The sequence below is a fragment of the Neomonachus schauinslandi genome, chromosome 6 (genome assembly GCF_002201575.2).
Source record: "Neomonachus schauinslandi chromosome 6, ASM220157v2, whole genome shotgun sequence".
Classification (NCBI taxonomy): domain Eukaryota; kingdom Metazoa; phylum Chordata; class Mammalia; order Carnivora; family Phocidae; genus Neomonachus; species Neomonachus schauinslandi.
Window position 1 is genome coordinate 80,579,323 of NC_058408.1, and position 20,048 is coordinate 80,599,370.

The 20,048-nt window shown below is 41.3% G+C and overlaps 1 protein-coding gene across 4 annotated transcripts in view; it reads right to left on the reverse strand.

Moving 5' to 3' along the window:
* The window catches only part of ACTN2 (actinin alpha 2), a 66,657-nt gene extending 58,142 nt beyond the window's left edge, over window positions 1–8,515 (reverse strand). For all 4 annotated transcript variants that reach the window (XM_021696111.1, XM_021696112.2, XM_021696114.1 and 1 more), the window contains exon 1: window positions 8,346–8,515. In XM_021696111.1, coding sequence (XP_021551786.1) covers window positions 8,346–8,471 — 126 coding nt within the window. In that variant the 5' untranslated portion in view covers window positions 8,472–8,515. The remainder of the gene's footprint in view (window positions 1–8,345) is intronic.
* Between the last annotated feature and the right edge of the window lie 11,533 nt (window positions 8,516–20,048).

Here is a 20,048-nt window from a genome sequence, read left to right on the forward strand (position 1 = left end):
TTTTAACTAGGACAAACCCCAATGATCCCCCTTACTTTCCTAAATGAACACCAAAGGCGTTAGAGATAAGGCTAGAAATGATTAGGATTCAGTTTTCTGGTTTGGCTACCACGTTGGTATCGGACAAGGATCTCAAACACAGTGGGACAGAGTAGTAGCATAGTTTTATTGGGTTGAATGTGAGAAACTGCAGTTTTTGGAGGTGAAAATGGTCAATGTCGAGAGTTTCACGTGGTTCAACCTAATATAAAATTCCTCAAAATTCTAATAAAGACCAATGACATTACCTAACTTCTAAATAATTATTATTTTCACATCCTATTTGACTATCATGAAATAAAGACTCCTTATGACTCTAAAAGGTAGGATTTCTTGATTTGCCATTCTCAATTGTAACTGTCTACATAAGACTCAATTACAGGTTCATATTAATTACGGTTCTCATTTCCCCCAAACGACCTCATATTCACCGACTTGTCCATTTGGTCCTCACAATCACTAAAAAAGGAAAGTTTTTTTTTTCCCCAAGATTGCAGGTCTTTTAGTGAAAAGGTTGTCACAGACACTACTACTAAGAATCTATTTTCAATGTATAATTATTCCTGGGGATTATAACTAATACCTTTACCTCCTACAAAAACAAACAAATGAAGCAAGACAACTCAAAGTCATGCTAACTTCTTAGCCTTGGACTTGGCATTCAGGTCGATTCTGTTCCAGGAACGCACACACTCTTCCGAATCACCCATGTCTATTCACTATTTTCCAATTCCGCTACCATGAAGCACAGCGTGTTTTCCAAAAAAAAATCTGTTTTACCAAAACCACACATTTAAATTTATACTTATGTGAATCATTCACGTAGTTTTTCTTTATTAAGTGGGTAAAGATTTTCAATCTGCAAAAAAAAACGGTCATTTCAAATCAAATTTACATGAGCAGAAATTTTGCTCATTAATATGGTGACACATTATAATTTAAATAAATCTGCGTGTATGAATTTTTAATTCCAAAATTCTCTAAATTCCAATTTTTTTTTTTTAATTAAGCAGCTTGTCTTTGAAGGCTCAATCTTAGACTAAGAATTAAGTCAGATAACTTTATTCATTTTGAGGACTTGAATAAAACACTTTTTTAAAATCACTACAGAACAGGCATGAATTGGAGTTAATACATACATAGCTCAAGGATAAAGACTGTAAAAAAAAAAGTTTCTTAATTATTACATTTAAAATTTTTAATTGTACTAAACTAAATGCTTTTCAGAAATAGGACTCATAATTTTCTCATTCCACAAATGAGTATAGAGTCTGAGTGGGCTCAGTGCTTGGCCCGGGGCACCAGAGAAGAACGTCTGCTCGTAGTCCTCAGAGAGACCATGACAGCCCCAGGTGACCCATGTTCTAGAAGGCTGGCCTCTTGGAGGAGGGACTCCAGAATGGGCGGAGGAAGTCAGGGCTGGGTCTATGGCAAAGGGGTGAATCAAACATGGTGAGGGCCACTCTGTGGGGTTGGACCTTGATCCTGTTGGGGGGGGAAATGGAATAGCAGACAGAGCTTAGCTCAGACCTGGCTTCACAGAGCACTGTAGGAGGTCTGAGCTCTCTCCTGAAGACAATAAAGAACCACAGAGGGACTTTAAACAGGAAATACCATGAGCAGGCTTGTGTTCCATAAAGATCACTCCTGCCAGCATCATGGAGGAAAGCCCAAAGAGAAGCATGAACCATGGAAAGGTGACAAAGCAGGAGGCCATCACCCTAACCCAGGCAGGAAACACAGAAACTCTGAAGACCTTAAAGTATGGAACGGGAAGAAGGGGCAGGGTCCAGAAGACTTTAGCAGGTGGGCTCCATCAGAGTTCGGAGAGAGGGAGGCACCAAGGATAACTCCCAGGATCCCACTTGGGTGGCAGGGAGGAAGATGTTTCCCTCGCCAGCCTAGTTGAACTGGGTGGCCCTCCTCTGCGCTTTGCACTGACCTTTCTGTCTCTTGAACCAGGCTATAAGCTCCTTAAGGCCTAAGGCGGTGTCAACTCAATTCTCTATCCCTGGCCCCTAGCAGGCCCATAATAAATGTCAAATGAATAGAAGAATGAATGGCCATGCCTGCGCCCCATTTATATCTTGCTCTTCACTGGGGTTGTAGGTCAAAGCATCTTCTAGGTTCTGGCAGAGAAAACCGTGGGGAGGGGAGGGGTGTGTGTGCCCCCGGCATGCCTTCATGGGCTCAGATTCGTTGTTTGTATAAAAAATGTTCCTCAGACTCCTTTAGAAAGACCAATTCCTTGCACTCAAGATTCTCCTGCCTTCGGAATTTGTCTAGCACGGCAGTTAGCAAACGTTCCCCCTAATCTCTGCTTTCTGTTCTTTCTGGAAGAATTCGCACTGTTCCCAGGGAAACAGTGGTACGATTCTGACTGTCCTCCAACGTATGCCGTACCACCTCCTCTGCTCATCATGGTGGCTCCCCCACCCACTCGGGTCCTGCGCCTTTTCTGTAGGTGTCTCCCAGCTGCAGCAACTGAATGCAGCATGCGCTGACAGCTTTCTGAAGCCGCGTTCATTACGTTTCCCAGCTAAGAATTATATTTGTCCTCCCACACTCTTGGAGAATCTTCTCTGGAGTTCAAGATTCTCCCGCGGTGAACTGGGCTGAAGGGGTGAGGCACGCTCCGGGACATATCCCGGGGCCTTGGGGAGGGTCCAAAGACAAAGAGTGACTTTTCCGCCTTACGCCCTGTGCATCTGTGATCATCTACAGCAAACCAAGTGCATTTAGAACAACAGTCCCTCCGGGGGCAGAGGTTGCTTCGGGCTCATCCTAGATTCTGCCTTTCCACGCCTATCCACCAACATCTTTCCCTGGACATCAAAGTCCCCTTGGAACTCCAGCCCTCCCCTTCAAGCAGTGGCCGCAGGGACACACCATCCTCCCCTCCTCCCTAGAGCACACCCCCCTCCCCCCGCCCTGGATGACATAGGCTGTAGATGTGTGGCTTTCTCTCTCCTGGCAGGTACACAGACTCTCCTCATCAGTTTGCTTGTTTCTTGTCAATACCACGGTCTTGAGTTTCCAGTCCAGGAGCTCTCAGGGTGGGATCATGTCTGCTTAACTGGACTTATACAGCAGCCTGCCATGGAATAGCATGGGGCCATTTAATACTTTTATAATCCCTCCTGACCACTCTCAAGTTGATGCTTTCCTCACCATTGCTCCTACCAGCCCCTGGTTCTAATCCTCACCACTCTACCCAGCGGGTCCTATCTTGGGCTCCTGCCTGGGTCTCCTGGTCTCAGGTCCTCAGGCATCTGATTCGTTCTGCAAACAGTCTGCTTCTTTAAGCATGGCCCTCTGGAGCTCCAATACCTGCAGGGCTCCACCCTCACCCCAGTCTGCTATAACCTGGCCCCCTCTCTCTTCTCTCTGCATTCCAATCTGCACCATGAGCTTCAGCCAAGCCTGTCTCCTCCTCATGTTCCCTCAAGCACATCACAATCAGTAGACACCTCCAGGAACATGGAGCCGGGCGTCCTAGCCTGGCCACCTTGGCTACTTTCTCCTTTTAGACTCCCCGTCTCTGAGCTTGTCCCTTCAGCCCTTTGTCAGAGGGTGGTGAGTGGGGCCTGGGAAAGAAGGGGGTGAGGGTGCTTTCATGGCGCTAAAGGGTGACATAAACACTTACTATGGTGACATCCCACTTATCAACCCCCCACCCTCTGCCCAAGAAACACAACAGTCTCTTCATTCCATTTCTCCAACCAGGAATATGATTTTTCTCTCCTCTCTACTCAGCTAATGTTTAGTTACTACTCAAATTAAGGTCTGGCCCAAGTCCTACTCGCTCACAAAGCTACTTCCTCATTGTCCTCACCCACGATAGCTTTCCTGATTTGACCTATAATTTCTGTTCTTTACACAACAAGCACCTGCCACTTAATATTAAGCTATGTATTATTTTTTTCCAAGTGTTCAAGTGTGTAAACCCTCTCTTTACAAGGACATATCAGGATGATGGGAAGTTAGTGTTTTAATGGACCCGGAGTTTCAGTTCGGGGCAATGGAAAAGCTCAGAAGAAGGGTGGTGGTGATTGCTCGATACTGTGAATGTATTAATGTCAATGAATCGTACACCTAAGAATGGTTAAAATGGTAAATTTTATGTGATGTATATTTTACCACACACACAAAACAGCACAGCAAAGTCACTAAGGAACAAATCTGTGCTTCATCATCCCCCACCAGTCCAAGTGTGGAGCTGACTACTGTTTCGCCAGTTAATAAAAATATTTGCTGCACGAGAATAATAACATTTGAAACTTTACAGCATATGGAGCCCCTTCCACATGGACTAGTTTAACCATCTGATCCTGAAAAACACGATGAGGTAAGAAAGGTATCACTTATCTTTATTTTCTAGGTAAATGGACATGCGAAGGTTTAGTGACTTGATTATGGTCAGAGAGTACTAGGGAGTGCTGAGAGTCCTCTGGGTTTCATGAATCTGAGAAAGTTCACGTGCTTTTCGATAACTGTTCACCTTGTTGAAACACGTAGTGCTTTTTCTCCCAGGGAAAATTCACGCAAAGGCAGATTTCATTGGGCAGGGGAGAAGAGGCTTCACTTTGCACCGTTCATCAGCAGGTGCTCTCCACGGACATTGGAAGGGGCAACTCTGAGGTTCCCCGGCTCTCTATTTAACCTGGACCCTGTGGACAGATGGTCCCACACATGTCCTTGCATGCTGCCTTGCAACATTTTAGCCCGGGTGACAGGATGAACAGGAGATACTCTGAGGTGAATGGTGAATCGGTCCATCTAAATTATGACTATGCAGAAGAACTTGACTTTCTCTAGGGATGATTAAAACCAGTGAGAACTCCAAATGGGGAATAAATGAACCACTCTCTTACTCTCCCAACAACTGGTAAAAAAGTTTATCGCTCAGCTAGCCATATACAAATTAAGGATGTAAGGACCCTTTAGGTCTCAAAACACACAGTCATTTCCTTAAAAGGCCTGTGCTAGCCTCCCAGAGTGGTGAAGGACAGCGCCCAGTGCTTACAGAGATAGCACACATAGTCAGCATTGCTGTTCTGGCAAATCACCTCCTGATTAGGCTTCAGTTGAACTGAAGGTTGAATGTGTTCCTTGGTTCCAAGAGGAGCGTGCTTCTAACTATCAAAGCTCTAGAAGCTGCAAAAGTCCACTGAAAGACAGCCTAATTTACATGAATGTAAATATCCCTACCCCTGTTTACTAAACACCCCTGGAAGAGAAGGGGAGCACTTTGAAATGCCTGTACATACTTAATGCTAAATTCAATGTCTTCTAAATTGCCTCCTTTTGGGAAAAGCACTACGTTTCCTCAAGATATTGAAAATGGAACTACCACACGACCCAGAAATTTCACTTCTGAGTATAAAACCAAAAAAATTGGAAAGCGGGGTCACGAAAAGATATTTGTACATCCATACTTAGACAAAAGCAACCCAAGTGTCCATCTACAGATTAACAGATAAACAAAATGTGGTACATACATACAGAGGAGTACCATTCAGCCTTAAAACGGAAGGAAATTCTGACTGATGCTATAACATGGATGGACCTTGAAAACATTATGCTAAGTGAAATAAGCCAGACGCAAAAGGACGAATACTGTCGGATTTCACTTATATGAGGTCCCTAGAGGAGTCAAATTCATACAGACGGAAAGTAGTAGGGTGGTTTCCAGGTGCTGAGGAGAGGGGAGAATGTAAAGTTACTCTCTAATGGGTATACAGAGTTTAGTTTTGCAAGATGAAAAGAGTTCTGGAGATTGGTTGCATAACACAGCAATGTGCAGGTACTCAACCCTAATGAACTGCACTCTTAAAAATAGTTAAGACAGTAAACTTCTTGTTATATGGATTTTACCAAAACTTAAAAAAATCACCACCAAAGGAAAAAAAAAAAAAAGCACTATATTTTCACTAAGTCCTTCTGTAGCAAGGAATTCCACACCAGAAAGCAAGGATTACCACAGCCTATAAGACTCTCTGAACTGTGGATATAATTAGGCACCGCATCAATTAAAACGCTACGGACGTCATCATGTGTTACCAACATCTGTTGACAGATCTCATACCCAGCATATCACTGAAATGGGGTGTGGAGAAGGTAGCCCACAATAGAAACAATGGTATTTTATCCTTGTCCTGTTCCAACAGTTTGTCTCATGGGACATAAATAGAGACCACTGCTCTTACCCTGAACTCACAGTTCAATATTATTTTATTGACTTGAGTAGGTTCTATACCAAAAGTAGAAATAGAGTATCTTCTAGATCTGTTCAGATCTGTGTCCTAATGCAGTGGGGTTCCCCCCTCCCCCCCGCATCTATAACAATCTATCTAGAAAAAAAAAAAAAGAATTCTCACTTTAAACTTTCTAGCATTCTTTTGAACTGGGATTGGGAAGTATATCCACTTTTTAATAACATATGTCAAGTGCTATACAATTACAATAATACATTCACACAGGAATCCCAAACCTAAAAAAAAATTACAATGATGCCATTCTATCCAAAAATATTGTGAATACGTTAAAAAAAAAATAAGACAGGAGATATATGTCAATGTGGCTTTTGGAAACTGACATTAGCTCTATCCTGCTATTGTACTGTAAGAAAAAACAAACACAAAACCCAAACAACAGAAATTACTGTGATTAGACTATTACTCCTAAAAATGATGAGCAGACTACCTGTCCAATCTCTTAGCTACTTTACTATTTCTCATAAGAAAAAAAGGCAACCTTTGAAACTAAGACTTAGGAGTTTAAAAAAAAAAAACATGAAAAACATAGTAATCAAAACTGTAGGAAATTCTTTTAAAGAAAAACACTCATGCTGAAAGTTAAAGTCGCTTTTTAACTTCTTGCTGACTGATAATGCATCAGCTAGACCAGATGACACATTAATAATCCTCAGGCCATGTGTTTCTCTCGCAATGTCATTTAAAAAACAGTAGAAGGTCTGAAATGTTATTCTCCTTTATAGACTCAACTTCTATTTATCACTTCCATTCTCTTGTTTCCAAAAAGGTGGGGGTGGTAAAAGTCTCAGGAAACTAAGGTAGAGGGTGAAACATAGCCAAATTAGAGCTTTAAAATAATAATAGTAAATGCTATTTGACCAGAAAGGGTAGACAACAAAAGTGAAATCCTGATATAAAAATAATGTCCCGTTATTTGAGAATTATCCAAATAGGGAGAGATCCTCCCAGCTAAAGCTGTTCATTGGGAGAGAAGGATGGGAGGTGTATGTGTTGCCCACAGTCCTACGCTAATTTAGCATGTCATACAGCACACTCACTCACAGGGGCAGCTACACAGAGCACTTCCCATGCACACATATGGTCAACAGAGGTTATTCACTTAAAAGCAAGTCCTTCGCAGGGAAATCCACTTTGCCTCATGCCCAGAAAAATAGAGGGGAAACGTGTAGGGCACTTTGCTTTTGTCATGACGCTATCACAAAGTTGGGTTAGCAGGTCTGGGTTGGCATGTCTGACTCCACCAGGCTCTGTGCCCAGTCAAACAGGAGGTGGGATTTAGCCTCCTGGTGAGCATTCCCTACTTGTTCTAGCCAAGGGGATCAAGAAGAAACCTTGAAATAGTGGAATATTCCATTGGGCCTCCAGAAAGCACCAACCAAGAAGGGCAGGGAGCTTTCAGAGCTGGCTGACTCCCTCCTCCCTGGGTGCTTACCTCAATGAACCATAAATAGAGTATGAAATAATTATTACTTTATTGGTGAGTGTCTGGTGTTCATACAGCATCCCTCTCTTAGGAGCCCAAAACATTTAAGAAATGATTTGCAATTTCTCTTTGGGCAGCCCTGTGGAAAGCCCAATGACACTGATTCATCTGACATCTTTTACTTGGGGAGAGATGGGCTAGGGGGCAAATGAACACAGTGGTGCAAGTAAAGTGTACCTCCTGTGGCCAAGGTCACAGACTCAAGGGGTCAGGAGCAGACCTGAGACTCTTTCAGATTCTGGTCTAACGCTGATTAAAGCAGGAACACACCTACAGAGCACTGTTCCTCTTCTAACATTTTTCGTTCTGTGACTCTTACGTTACTTACACACGCGCGCGCACACACTGGACGCCCAATTTCGTGCCTGTCCCTGGACGTGTTCTCCTTCCTAACGGGATACCCGGGCTACGAGGACACAGGACAACACAACACCTCCACCACGCGCCCTCTCGCTAATGCACGCAGCCGGCGAGCCCGCGGGGGACTGGGACACACAGACACGGGAGCCGAGCCCGCAGACGGCGGGCACGGGGCCCTTGCTGACCTTCCTCTGCTGCTTCTCCCAGGCCGGGTCGAGCAGCAGGTCGCGGTCCCACTCCTCCTCCTGGATCATGTACTCGTCATCGTCATAGACGTAGTTGTACTGCACGCCGGGCTCTATCTGATTCATGGCGCTCGGGGAGCCGGGGCTGCGGCGGGGCGCGCGGGGCTCGGACGGACTGACGGACGGGCGGGCGGAGACGCGGCGGGGCCGGCGGGACGCGCGGAGCTCGGCGGAGGCGCAGGCGGCGGACTGGCGGGCGCGGGGTGACCTTCGCGCGGCTCCTCTCGGGGCTGCACGCCTACACGCTGGGTCGCGGGCGAAGCACCAGCTCGGACCGCGAGCAACCGCCGCGCGGCTTAATACCCGCGCCGCGGGTCACGTGGCCTCCCGGCCGCGCCCCCGCCCCGCCCTCCTCCCGCCCCCACCCCCGCCCCGGCAGCTCCGAGCACGTGCGGGTGGGCCGGGGCGCCGGGCGGCCAGGGGTCTGCGCTCACGCCGCTGCAGCAAACTTCCTTGGTCGCGAGCTGAGCCTGCTTGCACCAGCCCACGCCTCCCACTTACCCTCTGGCTCGCGGTGGGCTTGGCTTGCCGGCGCCTGGGTCGGTTACGGGGGGTGGGGCGGGGGGTGAGCGGGGGTGATGGGTGTACGCGGCCAGGGGAGGCCTCCACCTCCAACGCATCCCAAGTTTTCCATATATCATTTGCATATTCGCGTTTTCCACATACTTCCACAGATATCATGCACCTACACCCCTGAAAAGTATAGTTTAAAGGCTACAGAATCCCTTCTTCTTCTCCCCTCCCTCATCTGGGGAAATCAAGGAAAGAGACTTGGATCAACTATATTAAAATGGCAGGAACCAAACCAAAGGCGGAAAGTGTCAGCTCTCACCTGCCAGTCATAAATTTAAAAGAACTGACAATGGTGGACAAGCAGCCAGCTTCATGTTACACTTCTATCTTGCCGTCATATGCTCCACATAAGCATTTCCATCCCTGTGGTTCTGCTTAGCTGTTCCCTGTCAATTATGTCCGGAAGGAATCAAGGCGAGGTCCTCTGGAACCAGCAGGTTGAAATCTTTTCGTCACCTTATTTATTAAGCACCTGCTGTAATCCAGACACTGTTAGGCACTGGGGATCCAGAGGCGAATTGATAGGCAGGGCACTTTCCTTCTGAAATTTAAGTCTAAATTGAATAAAAGCTGCCCGCAGATGCTACACAACTGTTTGTGCTTCAAGAGCTTTCAATTTGTTGACATGTTTCAAGCTGAAACTATGCCTAGATTTATCATTGTTCCTTAGAATTTTGACATCACTTAGTTTTATTGCTTTGAGCTTTTTTGCAAAAAGACGTTGACAAATTAGCATATAGGCTGCATTCACATTTTGAAAAACATAGTCACTAGAACATGAACTCCACAAGAGCAGGGATTTTGTCTTGTTCATAGCTGTAACTCCCAGCAACTTGAGGGATATCTACTACATAATAGGTGCTCAAATATTTGTTGAAGGAATAAGCAGTCTTAGAAATAGTGATTGAGCTAATTTACCTGGATTAAATTTAAGATTTTAAGTTTATATTTTGTATTAAAATCATACTCTCTGAAAAAGTTTATCACTAAACGTTAACTATTAGAAAATTTATCAACAATTATAAAAACTGTGAATCCTAGTCTTCAAAATTAACTGTAGGGACTTCAGGTTGCAGATGAGGTGAAATAAAAGGAACCAGATTTACCTTCCTTCCTGAAATAACCCAAATCTGGGGAACAAATATATATGAAACAAAAATTTTCAAGACATTGGTCATCAGGTAAAGAAGGGTGATGATGTAAAGAAATAAACAACATGAGCACTATGATTGCCCCAGTCATTCCTTGTCCCATCCATGAATGCGTGGGAGAAAAGTACCTGAAACGAAGGAAAGAAGCACCCAAAAGAACTAGAAGGAATGGTCCTTGGAACCTCTAAAGGGCCTGGAATAGTTCCTGTTTCCATTAGCCAGTGTGGAAAACCTCGTAATTCACAGAGCATCAGATGGAGTATTCAGAAGTGGGGGGATATTACCCCTAAACTGAATTATATCATTAAATTATACCATTTGCTGGATCTGCTGGGAAAAGCTCGAAAGAGCTCCAAAAGGACCAAATGGTTTGTTTCCAAGTCATTTAACCATGTCCCAGAACAAAGCTCAAAAATGTCTATAGGAGGGGTGCCTGGGTGGCTCAGTGGGTTAGGTGTCCGATTCTTGATTTCGACTCAGGTAATGATCTCAGGGTGATGAGATTGAGCGCCACATCTGTCTCCATGCTCAGCGGGGATCTGCTTGGGATTCTCTCTCTCCCTCTCCTTCTGCCCCTCACAACTCACTCTCTCTCTCGCTCTAAAATAAATAAATAAATAAATCTTTTTAAAAAATGTCTATAGGAAATCAAAAACATTCAACACTTAAACCAAAGTAAAATTTACAATTTCTGGCACCTATCAAAGATTACCAGATGTGCAAAGAAGCAGGAAAGATCCATAATGAGGAGATCACTCAAAACTGACCCAAAACTGACACATGAGTAGGAAAGAACATTAAAAGTAATTATCACTGTATTCCATATATTCAAGTAGCTGGAGGAAAAATTTAACATGTTAAGTAGAGATATAGAAGAGAATTTTTTAAAAAGACCTAAATTGAATATGTAGAGATGAAAATATGATATCTGAGCTTAAAAATACACCAAATGGAAAAAAAAATAAAAATATACTGAATGGGCTTAATTATGGGGTAAACATTGCGTAAGAAAAGATGAATGAACTTGAAAACATAGCAATAGAAATAATCCAGTATGAAACCCAGAGAGGAAAAGACTTTTAAAAAATAAGCAAAGAATCAGTAAAGTGTGGGAAAACTTTAAGCCGCCTACTATCTGTGTAATTGGAGTTTCTGAAGTGGGAGGACAGAAAAAATTATTTGAAGAAATAATAGCTTAAGTCAAGATATTAATAAGACTTCTACCTCTGGCTCAGATGGAGTAAATGAGGACTGGGATCACCTCTTCTGAAACAATAAAAAAAAAAGACAAAATATATGAAACAATTGTTTTCAAGACACTGGACATCAGACAATGAAGTATAGGAATCCCAAGAGATGGGAAATAAATGAGGAAAGTCCTCAAATGGTCTCATTTTATAGCCTTGAGAGAACTTGTAAGCCAGAACATTGAGGTAGGGTCTAGGGGACTCCCAGAGTTGAGATGAAGCTGAGTCTGTGCAGAAGTACAGCTAGTATTCACAGGACAGGATATCAGAGGGGGAACACTACAGAGAGAGCTCTGGAGACCTTCAGTGTCCCATTGAGTATTGGCAGAGCTTGGAGCAGAGCGTGATTGTGAGGAAAGAACCCAATACCAGGGAGACAGCCATCTGAAAGGGGTAAGGGAATGGGGCACAGCAGTCATGCAGGACCAGGTGGGTGCCTGAGCCAACCACAGGACTGCAAAAAACTCATAGGCCACAGAGCAGTGGGTAGAGTGCTTAGGAAGGTCGTGCCTCAGCAGTGTGGAATTAATTATTCCTAGGTTACTCCTAGAATGAGCCTCACCTGAACCCAGCCTAGCAAATCATAAAACAATCATAAAGTCACAAATGCAGGACCCAAGAGAATAAAAATGTTTCCAAGTAACTTGTTTCCAAGTGACTTAACTGTTTCCAAGAAACTGAACTACATCACAGAACAAAAGCTCAAGAAGATTTATAAGAATACAAAAATATCCAGCACCCAACAATGTCAAAACCACATGATCTGGCAAGCAAAGATTCCCACACGTGAAACAGGCAGAAAAACATAACCCATGATAATGAGAATAACAATCAATCAAAACTGACCCAGGGTTGAGAAGTTAGTTACCAGATAAGGACATTAAAACAGTTATTACACCTGTGTTCTGTAGATTTAAAAAGTTAAACAGAAACATGGAAGATATTTTTTAAAGACCTGAATGAAACTTTTAGAGATTAAAACCACCGTATTTGAGATGAAGAATACACTACATGGGATTAAGGGCAGATAAGACATTGCAGAAGAAAAGATTAGTGAATTTGAAAGCATAGAAATAGAAACTCTCTAAAATACAAAGAAAGATAATCCAAAAGAATGAAAAGAGTTTCAGTGATGTTGTTGGAGGGGTGACTCACCGTGGGTACTGAGGATGCCTATATAGTCTTGCCAGTATACCAAAATTGCAGGACCCTGGCAGCAATTTACCTGGGCCATTGCTCAAGATTGTATTTGCAATGAGCAAATTTGACAGATGAGGGAAACAAAGAGCAGTGTTCCTCCTCCTTGCTATTAAAGTTATGAGTCCCCAAGTTTAGTGTTCCTCTCTTATGAAACCATCTATGTGAGCAGGTTTCCATTTTGGGCATCACCCCCCTCCGTGAAACTGGGGGATTATAGAAAACCACCATGAACAGCAAGATAGATCATAGTCAGGGCCATAAAACAACTCTCAATAAAGTTAAAAGGATGCAAGTCTTACACAATATGCTTTCGGACCACAACAGAATTAAATTAGAAATTAGTAACCAAAGGATCTCTAGAAAATCCCCAGATATTTGGAAATTCAGTAACATCTAGGTAATCCCAAAATCAAAGAAGAAATTAAAAGGGGGAAATTAGCAAGTATTTTTTTAACGAATGAAAATGAAAACACAATAGATCAGAAGTTGTGGGGTGCCACTGAAACAGTAATTAAGGGAACATTTAAAGCATTAAGTGCCTATATCAAAAAAGAATGATCTTACATTAATGACCTCAAGCTTCCATCTTAAAAAAAAAAACTAGGAAAAAAAAGCAGAGTAAACCCAAAGTAAGCAGAAGAATAAAGATCCAAGTAGAAATCAAGAAAACATGTAAAACAGAAACCCAGCAGAGAAAAATTAATAAAATCAGTAAGCCTACACCAAAACTCTTTCTAAGGAGATCAATAAAATTGATACATTTAAAGCCACACTCATTGTAAAAAAAGGAACACAAATTATCTATATCAGGAATGAAAGAGGTGACCTCATTATAGAATCTAGAGATATTAAAAGAATAATAGGTGAATATTACTAACAACTATATGCCAATAAATTCAACAGCTTAGAGGAAATCAACAAATTCCTTTAATGACACAAACTACCAAAGGTCAGTCAAGAAGGCATAAAAGTTCTGAATAGCCCTTTATCTATTAAAGAAACTCAATTGGTAGTTAAAAACTTCTCCCACCCCCCCCCATCCCCAACACACATAAAACCTCTTATGGCCAACTTGCCTTCTGTGGTAAATTTTATCAAACACTTCAGAAAGAATACCAGTTATACACAACCAGGAAATTGAAGAGAAAGGACTGCTTTCTAACTTGTGCGATAAGACCAGTGTCAGTCTGATACCAAAAATAGACAAAAACGTTACAAGAAAGCTACAGATCAATATCTCTCATGAAAATAAATGCAAAAATTCTCCAAAAAAATTAGCAAATTGGATCCATGATGTTTGATCATAGAATTTATTCCAGGAAATTCAGGTTTGGCTTAAATATTCAAAAATTGATCAATTTTTATTTATTTTTTTAAATGAAGTATCGTCAACATACTATATTATATTAGTTTCAGGTGTACAACATTGTGATTCAACATTTATATACATTATGAAATGATCACCATGGTAAGTGTAGTTGACCATGGGTCAACATACAAAGTCATTGCAATATTATTGACTATATTCCTGGTACTATCCTTTATATTCTTTGACGTATTTATTCTAAAACTGAAGTTTGGGAGCACCTGGCTAGCTCAGTCAGTGGAGCATGCAATCCTTAATCTTGTGGTCACGAGTTCAGGCCCCACGTTGGCATGGAGTCTACTTTAAAAAAAATTGGGGTGCCTGAGTGGCTCAGTCAGTTGAGCGTCCAACTCTTGGTTTCAGCTCAGGTCATAATCATAGGGTCGTGAGATCGAGCCCCACATCAGGCTCTGTGTTCAGTGAGGAGTCTGCTTGGAATTATCCCCCTCTTCCTCTCCCTCTGTCCCTTCTCCCACTTGCTCTCTCTCTCTCAAATAAATAGATAAATCTTTAAAATAAATAAATAAATAAATAAATAACATTAAAAAAAGAAAACGGAAGTTTGTACCTCTTACTCCTATTTCACCCCACCCCCTTCTGTTCTGGCAACCACCAGTTTGTTTTCTATATTTATGACTCTTGTCTCTATTTTGTTTTGATTTTAGAATCCATGTGTAATAAAATCATACAGTATTTGTTTTTCTCTGACCTATTTCCCTTAGCCTAATACCCACTAGGTCCATCCGTGTTGTCATGAATGTCAAGATTACATCCCTTTTATGGTTATGTAATATGCCATTATGTATATATCCATTATATATATACAACAAATATATATATTTTATATATATATATCTCACGTCTTTATCCATTTATCTATCAATGGACACTTAGGGTGCTTCCATATCTTGACTATTGTAAATGATGCTGCAGTGAGCACAGGGGTGCATATGTCTTTTCAAATCAGTGTTTTCATTTTCTTAAGATAATTACCCAGAAGTGGAATTGCTGGATTGTATGGTATTTCTTTTTAATATTCTATTTATTTATTTGAGAGAGAGAGAGCACACGAATGGTGGAGAGGGGCAGAGAGAGAGGGAGAAGCAGACTCCCCGCTGAGGAGGGAGCTTGACAGGACTCAATCCCAGGACCCTGAGATCATGACCTGAGCCAAAGGCAGACGCTTAACCGACTGAGCCATGCAGGCGGGCCTGGTATTTCTATTTTTAATTCAAAAATTGATTGATTTAATTCACCATCTTAACATCCTCAAAAAGAGAAACCTCAATAGATATGAAAAAGCATTTGACATAGTCCAATATCCATTACCAATAAAACTCTTAGCGAAATGAATTATAAAGGAACCTCCTGAACCTAACAAAGGGCATCTAAACCCAAAAACAAAAAAGCAAAACAACCATAGCTAACATCATAATTACTGTTAAAAAATTGAATGATTTCCTCCCTAAAATCAAAAACAAATCAATAACAAAATACTTATGTCTGCTATCACACCATCTATTTAATGTTGCACTGGTAAGTCTAGCCAGGGCAATCAGTCAAGAAACAACATAGTCATCCAGATTGGAAAAGAAGAAGTAAAACAAACTGTTTATTCCCAATGATCCTCTATGTAGAAAATTCAGTGGGTTTTTCAAAAACGTTACTAGACTAATAACTGAATTAATCAGTGTCACAGGATTACAAGATCAATGTAAAAAATAAATTGTAGTCAGAAATCTCCAGGCCCACCTGGCTTTATTGGAAAATTCTAACAAAATTTAAAAAAGAAATAACTCCAATCCTACACAATCTCTTCCAGAAAATAGAAAAGGAAGGAACATTTCTCGGTTCATCTTATGAAGCCAGCATTACCTTAGTACCAAATCCAGGCAAAACAAAACAAAACAAAAAAAGAAAAAGAAATAAAATTACAGACCAATTTCCCTAATTAAGACAGATGCAAAACTCCTCAACAAAATATTAGCAAATTGAACTCAGTAGTGTGGAAAAATAGTAAGAGCATTTGCAAATCACATATCCAACCACAGACATATCCAAAAGTATATTAAAAACTCTATGCAACAGAAAGAAAATGAGCAATTCTATGGAAAGATGGACAAAGGCCTTGAGCAGATAATTCATCAAATAGGATAGACTAATGGCAACTAAGGGCATGGAAGGATGCCCAACATCAGTGGTCATTAGAAAGATGCAAATTAAAACCATGATGAGATACCACTACCCACCTATGAAATTATCTAAAATTAAGAAGTCTGAACATGTTAAGTGTTGGTAGGGACAGAGAAATTCAAATTCTCACGCACTGTCGGTGGGAATATCAAATGTTACAACCACTTTGGAAAACAGTTTGGCAGTTTCTTAAAACGTTAACCATATGCCTACATATGACTCAGCCATTCCACTCAAGGTGGGTTTATTCAAGAGAAAAGAAAACATGTGTCCATACTTGGACACAAATGCAGCTTTATTTGCAGTAGCCCCAAACTGGAAATAGCCCCAATGTGCATCCATGGGAGAATGGATAAACAATTGTGGTAAATTCATAAATAGAGTACTATTCAGCAACAAAAAGAAAAGAAATCTCTCAAAATAATTATGCTGAATGTAAAAAAGGAGACATAAAAGAGCCTATAAAAGAGGCTTTGCCCATTTATATGAACTTCTAGGAAAATGCAAGCTAGAGTGGGAAGGAAGATTGCCAAGGGGCATAAAAGACTTTATGGGTGTTCAACGTGTTCATCACCTGGACTGCCATGGCAATGTCATGGGTGTACATATATATCAAAACTTATCAAATTGTACATTTTAACTATGCATAGTTTATCTAATGCCAATTATAGCTCAATAAAGCTGTTTTAAAAGTTAACTGCGTATTTCTCTGTTCCCTCAACAGTCTGTCCTGCTTTGGCATCTGCTGATGGTAGTTCTTTCAATATCTCACAAGTTTTGATTTTAAAATTCTGCCTGTGTTTAGAGGCAGATTTTAAAATTCTGCCTGTGTTTGTTTCCTCTAGGGGTCCCTGGGTGGCTGAGTCAAACATCTGACTTTAGCTCAGGTCATGATCTCAGGGTCCTGGGATCGAGCCCAGTTGTCGGGCACCCCACTCAGCAGGGAGTCTGCTTCTCCCTTTGCCTCTCCCCCTGCTCATACTCTCTCTCAATAAAATCTTTTAAAAAAATGAAATAAAATGAAATGCCTTTTCCTCTAAAACAACTTTTGCTAATTGCAGCCCCAAATGACTCACCTCTGCATTCTAAATAACCGTTAGATATGTAAATAAAAAAAAAACTACCTTGAATCATAAATAATTATAATTTTAATGGATTATATACTCCTAGAAGTCTTATACAGTTTGGAATACCAATTACACCTGATACCAAAAAAAAAAAAAAAGATAGTATCTGGTAGGTGTTCATAATTAAAAAAAAAAAAGACTAAAAAATGGAGTCAACACTTTTAATTGCTTTGTGCCAGGAACTACGGAGAATGTTTTGAGTGCTACCTAATTTAAATCTCACAAAAACCTTATGTCTGAAGTAAATATAATCATCCCCATTCACACATTCTCGCTTAGAGAAATTGAGTGATTTGCTGAAGATGGTATGACGAATAGTTGGTAAAACCAGAAGTTGACCCAGGACTGTTGTTTACAACTACTAGGTGATGTGGGGACCTGTTTGAGATCAGCTAACCAGTGACAGAGCCCCAGTTAGAGGGCATGGCTCCATTCTCACTGGCTCCTCATCAGGCCTTCTTTGAGGTCAACTGCTTGAACCCTCACCCAGCCATTCTCTCATCTCAAGCTAATGAGAAATCCCATGGCTCAGGAGTCACAGTCTCTCTCCACATCTCCAAAATGTCCTTGACATGCGTAAGAATCCAAAAAACCCGCCAAGGATATTCAAACCTTGGCTGTTTGCTTCCCTGTTGACTTCCTCCTTCCACTGTATTAATATTCAAGCCCTCCTATCATCTTTTCTTGGGACATCCCAGCTGCCTTTCCAATTTCCCACTGCACTTGTAATCCCATAATCCTTGCTCCCCAAAGAAACTTAAATTGATTTTTTTTTAAGATTTTTGTATTTTTTTTTTACAGAGAGAGAGAGAGCAGGAGCCAGAGGGGCAGAGGGAGAGAGAGAATCCCAAGAAGACTCCTCACTGAGCGTGGAGCCCAACATGGAGCTCAATCCCAGGACTCTGAGATCATAACCTGAGCCAAAACCAAGAGTCAGACGCTCAACTGACTGAGCCACCCAGGCACCCCTGAAATTGATTTTATATTGATTATATAAGATAATAACTAACACTGTGAATTACTTGTTCATCCTTTTTTTGAATATGTATATTGAGGCCATTTTGATATATGTTAATAACTTTTAGATTCATGGAAATTGAGGAATTTCAGATCTATTAGATGTTAGCTAGTCCAACTTCCACCCACTATAGGAGTCAACTGAAAAACACCATAAAAAAAAAAAAAAGTTTTTTAACTTGCTTACTTGCATTATTTCCAGACCTGTGGGATGGCTGGGATGACCCGGAAGATAATTTTCTAGTCCCAGAGGATGTACTACCTCAAAAGTGACTCATTTGGTGGTAGATTCACTGAATCTTACATTTCAGAGATCTTTGCATGTACGACCCTTTTGAAGACTTTGTACCAAATTTCAGGTTCATAATATTGTGTTCTTTTTTCTTAAATAAGGCCCACCAAACTAAATAATCTAGGGGCCCCTGAACTCGTCTTATTTTTGGAAAAAGTGACGTAGTCTCTATCCATCAGTAGCCCCATCTGGCTTCTGGAGCTCCAGAGAAGATGTCTTTCCTGATTCTACATGATCAACTTTCAAATCTTTTTTTTTTTTTTTTTTAAAGATTTTTTATTTATTTATTTGAGACAGAGAGAATGAGAGAGAGAGAGCACATGAGAGGGGGGAGGGTCAGAGGGAGAAGCAGGCACCCTGCCGAGCAGGGAACCTGATGCGGGACTCGATCCAGGGACTCCAGGATCATGACCTGAGCCGAAGGCAGTCGCTTAACCAACTGAGCCACCCAGGCGCCCAACTTTCAAATCTTTTAAGACAATCAGCAATACACAGAAAGTTTGTTTCTATTATCTCATGATAATTGTTTTCCAGATTAGTAGTATCTATTAAGCCCTCTTCATATGATAAACTCTGTGCAATCTTGTTACATAAACTATCTCATTTAAATCTGCACATCTACCCAGGAGGGAAGAGCTATGATTCCCATTTTATGAATGAAGAGAGTGAGATTTGAAAGGGTTGTATAACACGTCCAAGGTCATACAGCTCACACATGAAGCGGATTATTACAAAACCCATGCATTCAACAGCTATATCATATTATGTTCTCAATTTTTTCTTCTGAACACACTCCTGCCTGTATGTGTGGGTGTGGGGGGCTTGGAGAGGGTGGGTGGGTGGGTGTATGTTTCTAAAGTGTGAATTCCATGCCACCTTTTTGGAAAGGATTTGTTACTACTTATCAAAAATTGTAAATGTACCCTTTGACCCAGAAATTGTGTTTTTGTGGATCGACCCTAAAGACATGAACAAGTGTCCCCATGTAGGCGGCTGATGAAGGAACTTACAGAACACCTCTAAATTTTGATGTCTGTGATTTAGAACCAAAAAGCAATTTTCCAAAAGTAATTTCTTTTGTGGAAGAAAATTACCTATGTCTATAAAATGTTTTGGTTTAGAAGAAAACACTCCAAACCGTTCCTATCAGTGAGCCACAGGGAACAGGAAAGGGGGTGTAAAGTTGCAGACACTCCAACTATTTATTTCTCATAGTTTTGTACTATTTGGTTTTTTACTATGAGTACATGTTACATTTATAATAAATGATAGCTTTTATTGCTCCAACTGTGCTCTCACCAGCTCAGAGAACAATACGTCACCAAGCACTGAACATCACATCCATTAGTCCCACTTAACTTTGCATTTGATGTTTTGTCCGCCCACAGTTGGTTTCTATTGAACTTGCCATCAGTTAAGACACCTAGGTCTTTTTCACAGAACCTGAAAGTGGTGTGGGTAAAATTGCAAAAGATAA